The 16178-nt window shown below is 41.7% G+C and overlaps 1 protein-coding gene across 1 annotated transcript; it reads right to left on the reverse strand.

Moving 5' to 3' along the window:
* Window positions 1-5308: 5308 nt before the first annotated feature.
* creld2 (cysteine-rich with EGF-like domains 2) lies at window positions 5309-16012 on the reverse strand. The gene is made up of 10 exons (XM_061714226.1): window positions 15690-16012; window positions 15425-15507; window positions 14230-14340; window positions 12439-12530; window positions 12117-12293; window positions 11907-12005; window positions 10155-10238; window positions 9875-9970; window positions 6382-6522; window positions 5309-5610 (listed from the first exon to the last, which is right to left on the reverse strand). The coding sequence occupies exons 1-10, from the start codon at window positions 15828-15830 to the stop codon at window positions 5552-5554; spliced, it is 1083 nt and encodes a 360-aa protein (XP_061570210.1). The 5' UTR covers window positions 15831-16012; the 3' UTR covers window positions 5309-5551.
* Window positions 16013-16178: the final 166 nt, after the last annotated feature.

Here is a 16178-nt window from a genome sequence, read left to right on the forward strand (position 1 = left end):
TCAAGAAAAAAGGCACACAGATCGCAACAGACACAACACACACATTACATGGAAACTACACTCTACTACCATCAGCACGCAGATACAGGTCACTCCCACTCCGGACAAAGAGAGCATCATCCAGTTTCATCCCAACCTCAATCCGACTTTTAAACACCTAACCCGTTTTTCCTTTTTCTATAGAACTGTTTCTTTCTTTTATCCTATGTAACTTTTGTGATTGTTTTTAACCCTTGCTACGAGCACTTGTGCTTATGTAGGAATTTGTTTTTATTATTGTACTGCATGTAACGATGCGTGGACTGTGATTTTTGCACTTGCACTTTTGTTCTCCTGCAACAAAGTTCCTAACGGAAAAATAAAGTACTTTTGAGTTTGAGTTTGAGTTTGAGTTGATGTTGGAGGGTTGTCGTCCCTCTCAACAGATTGCGTTTCTGACTTCAGGATTCTCCTTGCTTGTACTCTAAAAAGAAAGCTTTGCTGAATGACAAGAGAGGGCATAATTCAGATTAAATAAAACTGACTCAAAATAAAGGCAGGGCCATGGCTAGAAGAGCTATCTAGGAAAAGCCACAAGTGGGATCTTCTGAAGGACAACATGCGCTCATCTGCCTTTTCCCTAACCCACACTGCAGATGGGAACGCTGCAGTAATCCCACAAAATTGGATAAAACTAGATAACCGAAGAAGCCGACCACTCTGACGAAAGCCACCATTTAGAGTCATTTGTTTTTTAGGAGGTCACACGGTCTTGAAGTCAGTGTGTTGTATATTTTTCTCACACAACACAGATTTCCAATTTCCCCTCTTTAACCTGAGGCGAGCGGCTCCAGCCATTGTCCAGCTGTTCCACTGTCCTCCACCAAATGCTTTCACATCCTGCCGCAGTCTGCATTATAAAAAGCTTTGTGAGATTTGACGCCAAAGCTCTCTGCACCTCCTTCACAGAAAGATTCCCAAACAGCACCTTGACGAGCTTTAAATGCGCGCTCCATTTAGGTCTCTGCACATGCAGATTTTCCCATTTGTCTGGCTTAAATTGTTGGCTGTTGATTGTCCAGCTGGGTGAAAGGAAGGCGAACCCGACCGCATCAGAGAGAGCAGCGAGTTTAAGGAGTGCCTGACATCAGAGTGGAAGCAGACCGCTGACAGACAACAAAAGCACATGGTGCCACATCTGGATTTTAGTTTAACATGCAGTTTCCCTCAGCGTACCTCCGCTCTATGATTATCTCTGTCCCACTGCCTTACAATAGAACAATTAAGATCTTTGGGTACGGACAGTTTAGGGAAAAAAGCAGCTCTGAGATTTAACGGTTGATGAATGAGGAGGAGGGGAAGAATCAAAGCTGCAATTTAACACCACTGGATAAAGAGAAGGGTATCCTGGCCGAGTTAGGCGACTGACATTCCTGAAGGGAAGGTTATGGCGATATCGGCTCTGTGTCAGCGCATTTACTTGCTCCACACGGTGCTACGGCTTTCCTGGTGACCCTGTCGGTGTCCTCGTCCTCACCCCGCCACAGCTGGACCGTGTGCTCCAGGGCTGAGGTTTACTGGCAGAGCAACGCCACAACAAAGGGAAAGGAGCGGGGTGCCCCTCCGACCGCAGGGCATGCGTGCACATGCCTGGGAGACAAACAACCTTGTCTTGATGCACGCTTCGTGGAAGACCGTAGATCCGCTCCGGTGCACGGAAAGCCAGGCCATAATACAGATGAAAGGAAACTGTAACTTAAACAAACAGCAAGGAAGTTTTAAGAAGTGCTGTCTAAGAAAGATCACAAGTTTAGAGCATCAACAATCAAAAATGAAGTTGTGAAGGATTACCTGAGTGCTTGATTCTAACCAGAGGCTTATGATCGTGAGCTGGTCAATGTCAAACACAAAGAGCCCCAACAGAACTTCTTTACGTGGTTCCACATTAGGGTTGCCACCCGTCCCGTAAAATACGGAATTGTCCTTTATTTGAGAAAAAAATGTTGCGTCCCGTATTGAACTAATACGGGACACGATTTGTACTGTATTTTCCTTAACTTTTACACCATATTCTAGTTGAATTATTGAAATAAATTAACTTTTACACCATATTCTAGTTGAATTATTGAAATAAATTAACCTTTACACCATATTCTAGTTGAATTATTGAAATAAATTAACTTTTACACCATATTCTAGTTGAATTATTGAAATAAATTAACTTTTACACCATATTTCTAGTTGAATTATTGAAATAAATTAACTTTTACACCATATTCTAGTTGAATTATTGAAATAAGTTAACTTTTACACCATATTCTAGTTGAATTATTGAAATAAATTAACTTTTACACCATATTCTAGTTGAATTATTGAAATAAATTAACTTTTACACCATATTCTAGTTGAATTATTGAAATAAGTTAACTTTTACACCATATTCTTCACCTGTAGGCTATATTATACATCTGGGCTGATATGGACATACGTAGCATAGGAGGCTATTTCAGCTGCTAGTATGGTTGTCTGTCTGTACAGTCATGCAAGTTCAATGCTATTAAAGCACTTTAAACTTTAAATCAAAGCATTTTGTTTTTTAATATAAAATAAACACATTTTTATTCAGTTTAGAAGTTTTGGGGCTTTTTTTTGGCTCCTGCGCTGCTGAAATCAGGGCGTCCCTTATTTCTATTTCTGAAAGGTGGCAACCCTATTCCACATATGCACTCATACTGTAGATGGGAACACAAGTAATCCCGGATATCGGACACATTTGGGCCTAATCGGCTTCTTTTGGCACTTTTGTCTCCGTTACGTCACTGCGGTGCAGCGTGGGCCAAGACCTGTACCACAGTTCAGGAAGTGGGCCAGACTGACTATGACTCAGATACGGCCCAAGTTTCATAGGCTTGTTTTGACGTGAGATATCACTAGTTTTGTGCGGGCCAAGTGTGGGCTAAAGAAAATGCAGAATTGCGTCTGCTGAATGAGTCAGTATCGTCAGTGAAAGCCAAATACGGGCCTAAGAAATCTGCAGATATTTGGGTTTGGGTCTAACATTTTTTCCCTATTTGGAATGCTGGACGTGACTGGTGCGGGGGTGGTTTTTACCGCTACGATGGACGGGACGCTGCAGGGGCTAGACAACAGTTCCTAAAAGTAATCAAATATTCATTCAAGTTAAACTGAAACTGATGATTTACCACAGGGGAAAAAAAACCCATATGTGTTACCTTAAGGGCAACGTAGAATGAAACCCATCCTGGGGGGATTTTTCATCCTGTAAAACTTCTCAAACCAGATTCTTATCAATTTAACAGCGGTTCAGGATAATGCTACATTTAGATTTCATTAAAACTGTCACTTTTGCAACTCAGTTACACCTCTGTGTTTTGTATCACAGCACAGTAAATAACTATCTGCCTCTAAAGTGATGTAGCGTTGGAAATCCACCATTAGCTTGAATCACTCTACCATTTAATGAGATTTTGACTCGTTTCTCAGAGCATCGGTTGGCCAAAATAGACAATAATGACCCAGAAACGACTTCACATAGACTTCCCTGCATCAAAGAAAGAAAAAAAAAGATGAGAAAAAAGAGAAAGAAAAAAGTAATCTCTTAGCTACACCTGCTAACACTGTTGTACAGGTAGAGTCAGATTGATATGGATAGCATGGTTCTTGACTTTACCAGTTTTTAACAGATTATTTAAATTCAAATGAAAATACAAATACAAAGACTTCAATAAACTGTTTTAACTCTTCACTTTTTGTCTCACAAATTGGCTGCAGGTTATAGAAACCTTTCTCAACTCACAATATATATATATATATATATATATATGTATATGTATATATAATATGGGATCTCAGGATGTTATAAAGCATTTGCAATGTTTGTATTAAAAACTGGAATTTGGAAGGTTAATTGTCTATTTGTCTTAACATCTCAGGATAGCTGGACCGGCCTTGGGATTTGCTGTTCACAGTTACCATGATCTATGAATAACTAACAAAAACGCTTAAAAATTCAATAGTTTTGGTGCATTCTGTCTCTTAAAAAAGTAGAAAAATTGTAAGTCTGAGAAATGTATACAGTCATATGTCCAAACGGATTCATGTAGATCTAACAGAAGTGAAGAAAGCATCCTTGCGGCGCCGCTTTGATAGACGGACGCAGAAATGATCTCACTCCAGATGTAATCGCAACATTTCTGCCACTGCACTGCCTGCGCTTTGCAAATAAGAGAAGCCTTGTAAGCAAAAAAAAAAAAAAAAGCTAAAGTAGTCTGTTGCGATGACTCAGTATCTCGTTGCTCAGCTTCAGGTTGCCGGGACACATTCCCTAAACTTTCCCACAAGTGTCATTACTGCATTAGTGGAAATGAAGAACATTTTATTTCCAAGCACTGAAGCATCACATCTATCTAACATCAGATCATTTCACCTAGATGGGTGTTGTGGGATCGGTTTTAGCTCTAGTTACTCATATATTAGTCAGTACGCTGATGCTCTTGCTGGCTCGGGAACTCATCTTACTCATTTCATACAGGAAAACACTTTTCCCCTTGATTATTAAAGATCTACAAGGATTTTTCTATATTCTTATCAGTACTGATTTGGCTTCAGTAGTTGATCATATTGTTTTAATTAGGCATAAAGACATTTTTTGACAATGATGTGTCCACAGTAGGAACAGCTGCTCCATCAGCAAAGCCATAACAGTTTTTAAGAAATATTTACATAATGCTGGCGGAGTGAGCCTGAACCTTTTCTTATACGGTGAGAGTGACATCCATGCATGAAGAGCAGAGCGGTGGGGGTCTGTGGTGTGACTGTCTCGGCTGCCTCACGACCAGCTCAGACAGGTCTCAACTGGCTCTTCCTTCCACCTTAAGCAGCTTTGGAGACTAAAAACAACTGACATCACTGGCACACTATTGCCAGGTGAAACCTGGGTTACAAGAATAAGCTTTGATCCACACAGGAAGGTCTTTCCAAAGAAATTCATCCAGATGTTGTTTATGAAGTGGTGTTTAGTGTAACATAATTTAATAGTGTGGATAATAAATGAGCTGCTTTGAATTTATCACATCTTAATATCAAGAAATCTGAGGGAAGAGGTGAGGTGAAGAAGATTAAAAACAGGGAGATGCAGCATCGAGCCCTTTCTGGATCAATCTTGATCTGTGGACGCAGGGCGGTGACTGCAGAGCAGCCACGTTTCACTAGACGACAGTGCCACCTGGTGGCCATCTGTCATAACTGCAGATTTACTTCACGTGGCTTGGGGTTAAAAAAAAAAAAAAATCCACATTTAGATGAGGAGTTTGATAAATTCAACATTATTCACCTTTATTGAAACAACTTTGATTTTAAAACCGCAGCACAAATAAAGATAAATGGTCCATACTGAGAGTGTAAAGTGTCCCATTTCATGGTTGTTTTTTTTTTTAAATCCGCTGCTGGAAAAATACCATCTTCATTGATTTTCGAGAGCAGCCAAAGTCATAAGTGCATGTGGTCAACAAGTTTAAAAATGAAGGGCTGCAGTCGCCTCTTCCTGGTCTCTTCAAAGCTCGCCGCGTGGACTTGTGGTCGTCTGAGATGCTTCTGACTCCTCCGGTGCATCTAACGGCAAAAGAAAAGGAGATACATAGATGAGAAATAACAGCACAAAGTGACTGATGCAGTCGATTTCAGATGCTACAAGTTGCAAGGTTAAAGAAGTAAAAGACGTAAGAGAATACAATTATCAGAAAAAAAAAAAAACCCTATCAAGTTGCTTTTCTACCACAGAATGAAGCATTTATACAGAAATATGCAGACTAGTCTTAGATTTGGGAGAGTAGTCAAAATACAGCCCTAAAACCACATAGAAAGATAAATAAATGCCATTCTAGGGCAAAGAGGAAGTAGGTGAAGGAGTCAGGGTCAAGGTTTAAACAATATTTCCCTTTGATCACCATGGAGACTGAGATTAACAGGAAGGGAAGTGAATTCACTGGCACCAGCAGGACTGTGAATGCAGTATGCTTGATGAGAGCATGACCTGAACTGTAGTGCCTCTCTGCATGAATCTCAGACTGTACGGGCAGACAGAAAACTCCAGACAGACTAACAGAGGTGGAGGAGGAGTGAGGTGTGGTCCTGAACCTGCTGCTGTTGAGCCTTCACACCTCAGACATCCATCCACCTCATCTTGTCAGGGTTCACCTGTGTTACCTGCTGATGCTCTGGAGGTTTCCATCATGCCACTCGCTCCGTTACTCTGTCCAGTTTGTCACCTTAAGTTTATTTCAATTAATTATTACAGTGTTTGTGATGGTTGCAGTCTGCAAACTGACCACTAGATGTCAGTAACTGTCACTACCTTCCTGGACGAGCAGGTCACTAGCTCACCTTGCTCCTGCGTTTGGATGCACTCCCCGTCTTCCTCTTCGAAGCCTGGCAAGCAAACGCATGCGTAGCTGCCTTTATTGTTCACACACTTCTGGTGATCTTTCGTGCATGCTGGCTCTGACTGAGAGCACTCATCGATATCTGGAACAGAGGAACAACAACACAAATGAGCCGGGGAACTAGACGTGGGTGAATCCTGTGTTCCTGCAGTTCTGTAGTGTTTTTTAAAGTAGAAACCATGAATGACTGCAGAGCAGATGGAGGAAGTAGATGTTTGTGCTTCCTTGTACATGGCACACTTTCTACAGATGTATAAAATCATTACATCCAACTCTGAATGGTCAGGATGGAGAACAGCGCTGAACAATACGCAAAACCAGAAAATCAACCCTCCTTTCATAGCAGTTCTTATTTGTGCAACTCAGGAGATTACTGTCAGGGAGAGGAGTAGTTGCATCATAGTTGGCTGGTCGTTAGACACGGCCCGGGGAAAGTTATCCCAGACCATCTTTGGTCGTGAAGATTGACCTTTTTAGACCTCAAAATGTTGAGCTGCCCACACGGTCCAACAAAGGAGCGCCGATTATGACCGGAGACAAAAGATAGCGGCCTAATTCTGTCACATCCGTCGTCTTCCATCTGCAGCAGCGCAAATCCTGCCTATACCGAGCAGAGTAGTCAAGAGTGGACCTCACAACCATAAACTCGTGACTCAACACAAGAGCTGAGGAACCTCGTCTCCCCAGACATCCTAATTCTTTTCCTCTTTGACATGAAGAGTTAGTCTGGTTGTTTTGGATTCCACTGATTTCCAGGGAGACACACCACCTCTGTCCAGACTAAGCCTGTGTTGGAAAAAAAAAAATCGATTTCCCAATTCTAAATCGATTCTCATATTAATTCCTAAAAATCGATTCATATGTCTAAAGATCGATTTTTTATTTTATTTATTTATGTATTTTTTTTTCCATCATTACATTACAACTTGGTTATTTTTTTGTTTATCCCCAAAAAAGTAATGTTTTGTTAGACAAGAGAATAACTGGTGCCATGTTTTTGCCTTTAAATATGTTTAAAGGTATGAAAACATTAAAGTGTTCAGTTATAATTGCATAAATTGTCTATATTTCATTACTTTATACACTGTCTTGGGGTTACATTTGCAAAAAATGCTAAAAACCAAATGCTCAAAAATTAAAAACCAAAATAGATCGAAAATGGAACAAATAAAAACGGAATGTGGGAAAAATTAAAACCGATTTCATCCGTCTCTGTTTGCTGTCCTGGATCTGTTTGGTAATTCTACACGATGTTTCTGAAAGCAGTTCTATCAGCATTCTGGGAGCTGATTGGTCCTTACAGCATCATTAGCTGCAATACTTGCTGTTTAATCTCAATATAATACTAGTAGTAATATTTTGCATAACTACAGTCATATAATTCATGCAACAGCTCAAAAAACAGTTAGAATCAAATCTTGATAATCGATTCTGAATCTTAAGAATCGGAATCGAATCGATTCGTGACATTTGAATCGATCCCCAGCCCTAGTCCAGACGCCATTAGATAAGCCAACAACCAATCAGAGAAACAAAGCACGTGATGTAGGCGGAGCAACAACCAGACAAGTGTCAATAAAAGATATCCAGAAGGGACGTACAGTTAAAACTTGTTGATCCGAGGTGATGTTAGCAATTCTGCAGACATCCTGGTTGTTTTGTACGTTCTGTGCCGGAGTCGGAGCGGTACCAGACCGGTTTCTCACAAGAGTGAGCACGGCTGGCCAGGCTACGAGGAACTAGATTCTTTTAACTAATTATTTACCTGGTTTCCATCAAAAAGATGACAACAAAATAAAAATATTTATCTTCCAAAGTTGAGTCTTTGCCACTTGGACCGTTTGCTACACGTCACCTTGAAGTCAGACAAAACAACTTTAAAAACATAACAAAAGCAGTCAAACAACTGTCTTCTTCTTTTATAACTATATTAAATGTCTGTTAAGACCAACAACTACGAGGACATTTGCAAATATTGTTCCAGTTTAAATTGATGATGATGTCGCAAATTCACCTCTGACGTTTCTTTAACTGCGGTCTTCTTCGACAGTTGCAAGGTAATTATCAAAAAAATAAATAAAAAGATGAACACAATGTATCCCTGAACATAAATAATAAATAACAGCTCTTCTCACAGAGTTTTGGTTTCATATCCTGCAGCTGTGTGGACTAGGGGTGCAACGGTTCAGGTAGCCCACGGTTCGGTTTCGGTTTCGTTTTTTGGGCCACGGCTTCGGTTCGGTTTCGGTTGGTGTTAAGCCTGAATTATGGTTCTGCGTTAAATCGACGCAGAACCTACGGCGTAGGTTCTGCGTCAATTTTTAAAATTACTATAATTCTTTACAGTCAACAGCCTCTTAATCTTGAGAACTCAGTACAGTAAGTACAGTATACACTACTAAATATGTAAGGGATAATGCCAGACGAGGTACATTATCAGAAATATATGGACGACGCGTGGGCGTGAACCGTCCTCCGCTTCACGTCGGGCGGTTTCCCTCCACGAAAATATTGTAAATTATTACAATATTACAAAATGTTGTAGCGACCCTGATATGGGAGAGTTACAAAGTGGGGAAATCAGCCTGTATTCTCTCGTCTCTCTACCTGTCACCGGAATGCACGTGATGTCATGAAGGGAGCGGTGGTGGCTGAACCCCGGGTTTTCTTCAGGTGTTATAATTTAAGTTGTTGGGAGAGTTTGCCCGAGACGTTAGAGTTGGAGTCTGCCTTTGTTTATTAGTGTAAAGCTGTTCGTTTCCTTCCTGTAAATAAACCGGCTAGTGGAAGAGCAGATTCAGAGCCGTCTCCGCCTGCTCAGTGTAACGTTTCACTCACCAGGCAGAGACTCTGATCTTCCACTAGCCGGTCTCAAGCAATGATTACAGACAGTAAAAGCTCTGTTAACTATTTTCACTCCATCGCCGTTGTAATCAACAGCAAAACAGAAATGATGCTACACTGGAAATTTCAATGAAGCCAGCGCTTCTTCAAACTTTTTTTCTCAACTGTCCCGTTCCGTGTCTGCTCTGTGTGAGGGGGAGTGGGCGGATCGACGACTCGCGGAGCGCTTTTCTGCAGCAGCTGACAGGCACGCACAAACACGCTGATTGTAAAGCATTAATGCAAAATGAATGACAAAACCGAAAATCCGCGGCACACAAGGGCGTATTGAACCGTGGAGGGCGAACCAAACGGTTCGGTTTTATACCGCGAACCGTTGCATCCCTAGTGTGGACACTCACATAGATAAAGTTATGGGTCTCACTGAGCTCTAAAATCTGGGAAAAACCTTCAGATGTGCAAGAAGTGAAAGTAAAGATCACCTGTGAAAATGCAAAGCAACTTCTGACCTGATCTACTCACTGAAACTCCTGAAAACTTACATTTATCAAACAAACTTGATGCAACGGAATTAAACATGTAAACGGCACCTGTGCAGGAGCCGTCCGTGTCCTGGTAGCCGCCGGCACACGCCTGGCACTTATCAGGTCCAGCTCCGCTGCAGCCCGTGCACGCTTTATCACAGGCTGGGGGGCACACACACAAACAGGCTTTAAGTTAGAAAAATAACTTCACAGATACTCCGATCGCTGCATACTTAGGACAAACATTTTCTTTCCGAGTCATTTAAAAAACAAAGCTGATGCTTTACGTCGTCTGTGACGGCAGGAACCAACAAAGCGTCACAATCGCAGCGCTGCACGTTCTCACCCTTGCAGGAGTACGAGCCCTCCGTGTTGAGGCAGTATTGATCTTCTTTGCAGGGAGAAGCGTCTCTGGCGCACTCGTTTACATCTGCAAGCCGTCAGAGAGACTTCAGTTCATCGCTCGTTTGGCACATTCACAGCAAAACCCCCAAAAGATCAGCATGCAGAGTTAATGGGTCCTGTAATTCATTCCAGATCAAATCTTAGTGCTCCTGGCTTCAAATTAAGGGTGCTTTCAGACCTGTGGCCCGTTTGTTTTGTTCCGATTCAGGGGCTAAATCGATACAGTTGTTTCGTTTTTCGTTTGTGGCATTTGTGTTCACAAGGCAGCCGTCTGTAGCGGTTCAAAGCTGTTAACAAATGCCATGCTCTAATTGGAAATGAACACAATGGAGTTTCCTCTTCCGTCCCCCGGGAAAAACAACAACTATGGAGCATCGTAAGCGAGTGTGGCTAGTTTGTTTCTGTGGTTAATGTACCAGTGTTCTGTAACTGAAAATATTCAGTTCTACCGGGAATCCAGACTGCGCAGGGAAAATAATATCCTATTGCATTAACTCAGAAGTCGTGCCGCGATAAGGAATCACCGACGAAGATGGGCTCTGACACATGCACAATCTGCACATCACAACACGACGTTCCTCACACGACACCACCGATGGCGCATGAGGTAAGCTTCATTAGATTATTATCCTGACAACCGGGTGCATTACTGCCCCCTTTCTTGGAAGTTGAACCACAGTTATGAGTGAGTTGTGTCGGTTGATGTGTCGATCATGTTCTCACTGCAAACGAACCACTCCAGGTCTCGAGAAGCGAGCCGAAGCCGCCTCTCCTAGGTAAGTAAGTAAGTAAGTAAGTAAAATTTATTTATAGAGCACTTTTCGTAGATACAATCACAAAGTGCTTTACATCAGGGATAAAATGCAGTAGAATATAAAACACACAATAGCACAACAACAGGTAACTTCACAGATGCCCAGGGAAACATCAACATCAGGGGAAAGCCTGTCTAAAGAGATATGTTTTAAGTTCTCTCTTAAAACTATCAGTGGACTCAATGCTGCGTAAGGTCAGTGGAAGTTGGTGATCTGGGCTCGCTTGTTTTGTCCCACATCCCAGCGCGATTGCTGTGTTCACATACAGGACTGTCTCAGAAAATTAGAATATTGTGATAAAGTTCTTTATTTTCTGTAATGCAATTAAAAAAAAAAAAAAATGTCATACATTCTGGATTCATTACAAATCAACTGAAATATTGCAAGCCTTTTATTATTTTAATATTGCTGATTATGGCTTACAGTTTAAGATTAAGATTCACAGAATATTCTAATTTTTTTAGATAGGATATTTGAGTTTTCTTAAGCTGTAAGCCATGATCAGCAATATTAAAATAATAAAAGGCTTGCAATAATTCAGTTGATTTGTAATGAATCCAGAATGTATGACATTTTTGAATTACAGAAAATAAAAGGACTTTATTACAATATTCTAATTTTCTGGGACAGTCCTGTATACCAAACAAACCGATCTTTAGGGGGAAACACTCCCTGTTTCAGAACTGCTCCAAACGGGACAGGTGTGAAAGCACCCTTAGTCACCCCAAGTGTCACGTGTGTGTTTTATTCTTTACCAAGCATTAATGATAGCCATGCAGGAATTTAACCAGTTATGCACAGCTTAATTCAGATTGGAATTCTTGTTTTTAGCCTTTGAAATATTTGTGTTTTGCTCAGATGAATGTCAAAACTCCTACCGACACAAGCTTCTTGCTCATCCTCCTCCCAGCCCTCTTTGCACTCATCACAGTCCTGACTGGTCGCTCCACTGCAGGTCTTGCAGGACGAGTGGCATTCTGAAGGTAAAGCCCCAGGATACGTGATCACGACATGCGTACGTGTCTCTCCTGCCGTTGAAGTTAACGTCAAGACGCGCCGGCAGCCGTCTGTTTAGAGCTGACTTTTACCTGTACACAGAGAGAAGGTGTCGTTCCTCTCTTGGTTGAAGTGTCCATCGGTGCAGTCCAGGCAGAAGTCCCCCTCATAACCGTGATCGCAGCTGCACTTCCCGTTCCCTCCGCGGGTGCCATCGCCGTCGCACTTTCCGTTTCCGTGACAGGGTCTCTCTGAGCCCCCGACGCAGGCTTCGTAGAGAGCAGACGGAGACGTAAGTCACTCCGTAGGACACGGCTCAGCCTGACTGAGCCTCTGCTGAAGTTTTCATTTATGATGCATCAAAAAGATACTTTAGTTCACCTCACAATTAAATACTTATCACTCAGTCCTCACCATTGCAGTCTGGTCCAAATGTTCCTTTTGGGCAGCAAACTTTAATGGTCTCTATGCAGAACCACTTGTGCAAATCGGGATGTTTCGTTTTCCTGCATTACAACATGAGAAAAAAAATGCAATAAAGAATACGTTTATCACACAATAGTGGTATAAATCTTTGAGGAATTAAATAATCCTGAGTGATACATTCAATGTGCCAATTTATCCACCTACATTTGAACATTAGATCAATGTCATAATTGTTAGAAGTTGTCCAGTATGAACCACAAATACCACCCTGATTTCATTAAAAACAGAATACAGGCCCCATATTTATTATATTATGTTCATAACGGAACACAGGAACCTTTTAAAATGATAATTTTTTTACAATGAAAACAAAAAAGGCTAATTTTGAATGTGATGTTAGTAACATGTCTCAAACAGGTGGGTCAAACTCAGAGGCTGCACAGGTAAATGGTAGTAAACAAATGCGGAGGAACTCTGCGTGGGACGAAGCTGAAAATCCATACTGAATAATGCTTGTGATCTTCCGTCCTTCAAACATCACAGCATGAGGTCAGGAACACACCTGGAAACCACTGTCTAAGAACACAGAGCACCATGCTATTCACAAATCCACATTTCCTACTCTATCACAGCAAAGAAGAAGCCCCCCTTTCTTTTCTTCATCTTTTCCGAAGCTAATTTAAAATGGACTGATATGAAATGGAAAACAGTCCCCCTGTTAGACAATGGAAATAAGACTAAAAAAGGAGAGGGACCATGCAGGCTTATTCAAAAAGCCTGAATCTCTGGTCCAGGGGTGCATTCGTACCTACCGAATTGACAGTTTGCACATCTGTAAAAGAAACGTCAATCGTATTTACAGATTATAGATCAGCATATGCTCTATATACATGTGTAGGAACGATTATCGATACATAAATCAAAGTATCGATTTAAAAAAAATTTTAAATCCTGATTTTTTCCCCCCATTTTATCACCCAGTGCTCCTTCCTAAGTTAGTCCTGGGCATTGTTCCCTCTAACAGCCCCGGGAGGCCCTGCACTGAGCTCAAGTCTCCTCCTTAACCTAAGGAGTGAGCAGGCTGCTTCTTTTCACCAGTCAGGGTGAGGCTTCTTTGGCCGGACGTAGCGATGGAAGGATCACGTTATTCCGTTATTGTAACTAGAATATCGATATCGAAACGTATCGGAAATCGTATCGTCTTGGGACCTAGTGTATCGGAATCATATCGTATCGGGAGGTCAGTGATGATACCCAGCTCTAATATGCTCCCATTCAGACTCTTTTATGGAAGACTTGTTCCTTTCAGCAAGACGACGCTGAACCACATCCTGCATCCATTAGCAGAGCACGGTCCAGGTGCTGAACTGGCCTCCCTGCAGTCCTGACCGTCCCCAGCTGTAGTCAACCGGTGCGTCAGACACTCAGCTTCTTAACAGATGCAGACTGTTGTTACAGAAGAGTGGATGCTGCACAGAGGTAAACACCACCCTGTCCCAACGTTTTAAGACATGTTGATGCCATCAAATTCAAAAGCACCTTATTGTTCGAGACTACGTATGTTTTCCAGGCTTTATAATAAATATATGGCTTGCAAATTCTCGGATTCTCCTTTTAGTGACATTTTACATGCACATAGTGTTTTTTACGTGTTGATAAATGTCTGGTTTTGCATGAAAGGGTTCAAGTTGTTAAAATCCTGTCAGTTCTTTTAAATGAAAGCCTCTCTGCTCCGGCTCATCAGCTTGGACCGTCCAGCTCTTTGAAACATCCACCGACCTCTTAAACCACCACGTTTCAAAGTGCTCCTCGTGCTCCTCCAACATTCGGTTGCACTCGAAGCTGCTGCTGTCGCAAAGATCCTCCACAATCTCCATCAGGCGAATCTCACTGCAAGAAGACAGAAGAGACTAGAAACTGGACCATATTACACCGGTCATTAAATCACTACACTGGCTTCCAGTGAGTCAAAGGATAGAGTTTAAAATCTTACTGCTGGTCTATAAAGACCTGAATGGTCTTGGACCAAAATACATGGTTGATCTGTTAGTTCCTATGAAGCCCCCAGACCCCTGAGGTTCATCTGGATCTGTTAGTTCCTATGAAGCTCCCAGACCCCTGAGGTTCATCTGGATCTGGTTTGTTGTGGTTCCCAAGAACCAGAACCAAGCAAGGTGAGGCAGTTCAGTTATTCTGCTCCTCACCGGTGGAACAAACTTCCTGTAGACCTGAGGTCTGCTCCAACTGTAGATCCTTTAAATCAGGCCTAAAAACATTACTGTTTACTGAAGCGTACTCTTAAATTAAATACTTACCTGCCCTTACTTTTTAACAACTTGTGCTTTTTGTTATTTTACCTCTTTTCTTATCATTTTATTTGGTATTTAAGAGTACTCTTAAATTAAATACTCTCTTAAAACCGCAAATGAGATGTGTACCTGTGGTACTCTACTGCCCTGAGGCAAAGCAAGTTTATTTGTATAGCACAATTCAACACAAGGTAATTCAAAGTTCTTTACATCGACATTAAAAGTGGCAAGACATAATTAGACAGTAAATAACAAATAAAATGAAATAAAATGATGAGAAAAGAAGGTAAAATAATAAGAAGCACAAGTTGCTGATTTAAAAGTACGCTTAAATAAAAAATGAATGAAATAAAATGAAGTTAGTTTTCAGCAACTTGTGCTTTTTATTATTTTACCTCTTTTCTTATCATTTTATCTGTTATTTACTGTTTAATTGTGTCTTACTGCTTTTAATGTTGATGTAAAGCACTTTAAATTACCTTGTGTTGAATTGTGCTATATAAATAAACTTGCCTTGCCTAGATCAACCACAGGAAGCTTAGGAACACAGGTTTGAGATGCATGAGCAGCTGGTCAGTGATAATCCTGCTGTGACCTGCAGATGTGCTGCAGAGCAAACACAGCTGTGGCAGCTCGACCTGTTACTGGACACAAACATCTCTCACCTGGTCTCATACTTGGACAGCGTCCTCTCCTCCCAGGCGGTGTTGCCTCCTCCAAAGTTCTGCTTTGCTGTCCTGTCAAAGCCCTAAAGACACAAAAACACCTCAGTTTTTCACATAAATAATCTAAGTTATAGACATGCAAGGCATCGTTGTCATCTGTTGCAGCTGGGAAGGTAGGCTACTGTTTTTGATTGAGACGTCCATTCAAACCATTTGAATAAAGAGCAGAAACGAGAGGAAGGAAAGCGTTGAGATGCCCTCTTACCCTCTGGAAGTTGTCGGTGATTTGGTGGCAGGTGGTACAGGCGCTCTTCAGGTCTGTCTTGGCGTCGTTGGCTTGAAAAAGTAGAATGAAAGTGATGGTCGACAGCAGCCGGAGCAGCCGTGATGAGGCGGTGAGCAGCATCTCAGCCCACTAATGCTCCACTCAAGCTCTGCTATCATCAAAGTGCTTCAGCGGTTTGACACATCTAAACGGCCTGTTCTCAACATTAAGTTAAGAGGGAACGGTATCTATCTATGCAAAGCGCTGTGAAGCAGTATTTACATGCCGGTTGCAGGGGGGGGGAGAAGCGATACGGTTCTAGTTTTCCGCGTCAGTCTCTTAGTCAGATTGTGGCTTGTAATGATTGGATAGAGGAGCTGTCAATCAAACAACTGACCTATCACAAGCCGCCACGCGCGGGACATACAGTCCATCCCCCACGTGGAAAATTCAAGAAGGCAAAAGGTTATACATATTTTTTTAATTATA

The sequence above is a fragment of the Cololabis saira genome, chromosome 23 (assembly GCF_033807715.1).
Source record: "Cololabis saira isolate AMF1-May2022 chromosome 23, fColSai1.1, whole genome shotgun sequence".
NCBI classification, from domain to species: domain Eukaryota; kingdom Metazoa; phylum Chordata; class Actinopteri; order Beloniformes; family Belonidae; genus Cololabis; species Cololabis saira.

What these genes read in the sequence shown, in the direction of transcription:
- creld2 (XM_061714226.1), bottom strand. Translation starts at nt 15,830, where the DNA reads ATGCTGCTCACCGCCTCATCACGGCTGCTCCGGCTGCTGTCGACCATC. An exon ending in CTGTCCAAGTATGAGACCAG is followed by an intron (nt 14,341 to 15,424) that starts GTGAGAGATGTT and finishes GTCTTCTTGCAG; the next exon opens with TGAGATTCGCCTGATGGAGA. An exon ending in ATTTGGACCAGACTGCAATG is followed by an intron (nt 12,294 to 12,438) that starts GTGAGGACTGAG and finishes CTCTCTACGAAG; the next exon opens with CCTGCGTCGGGGGCTCAGAG.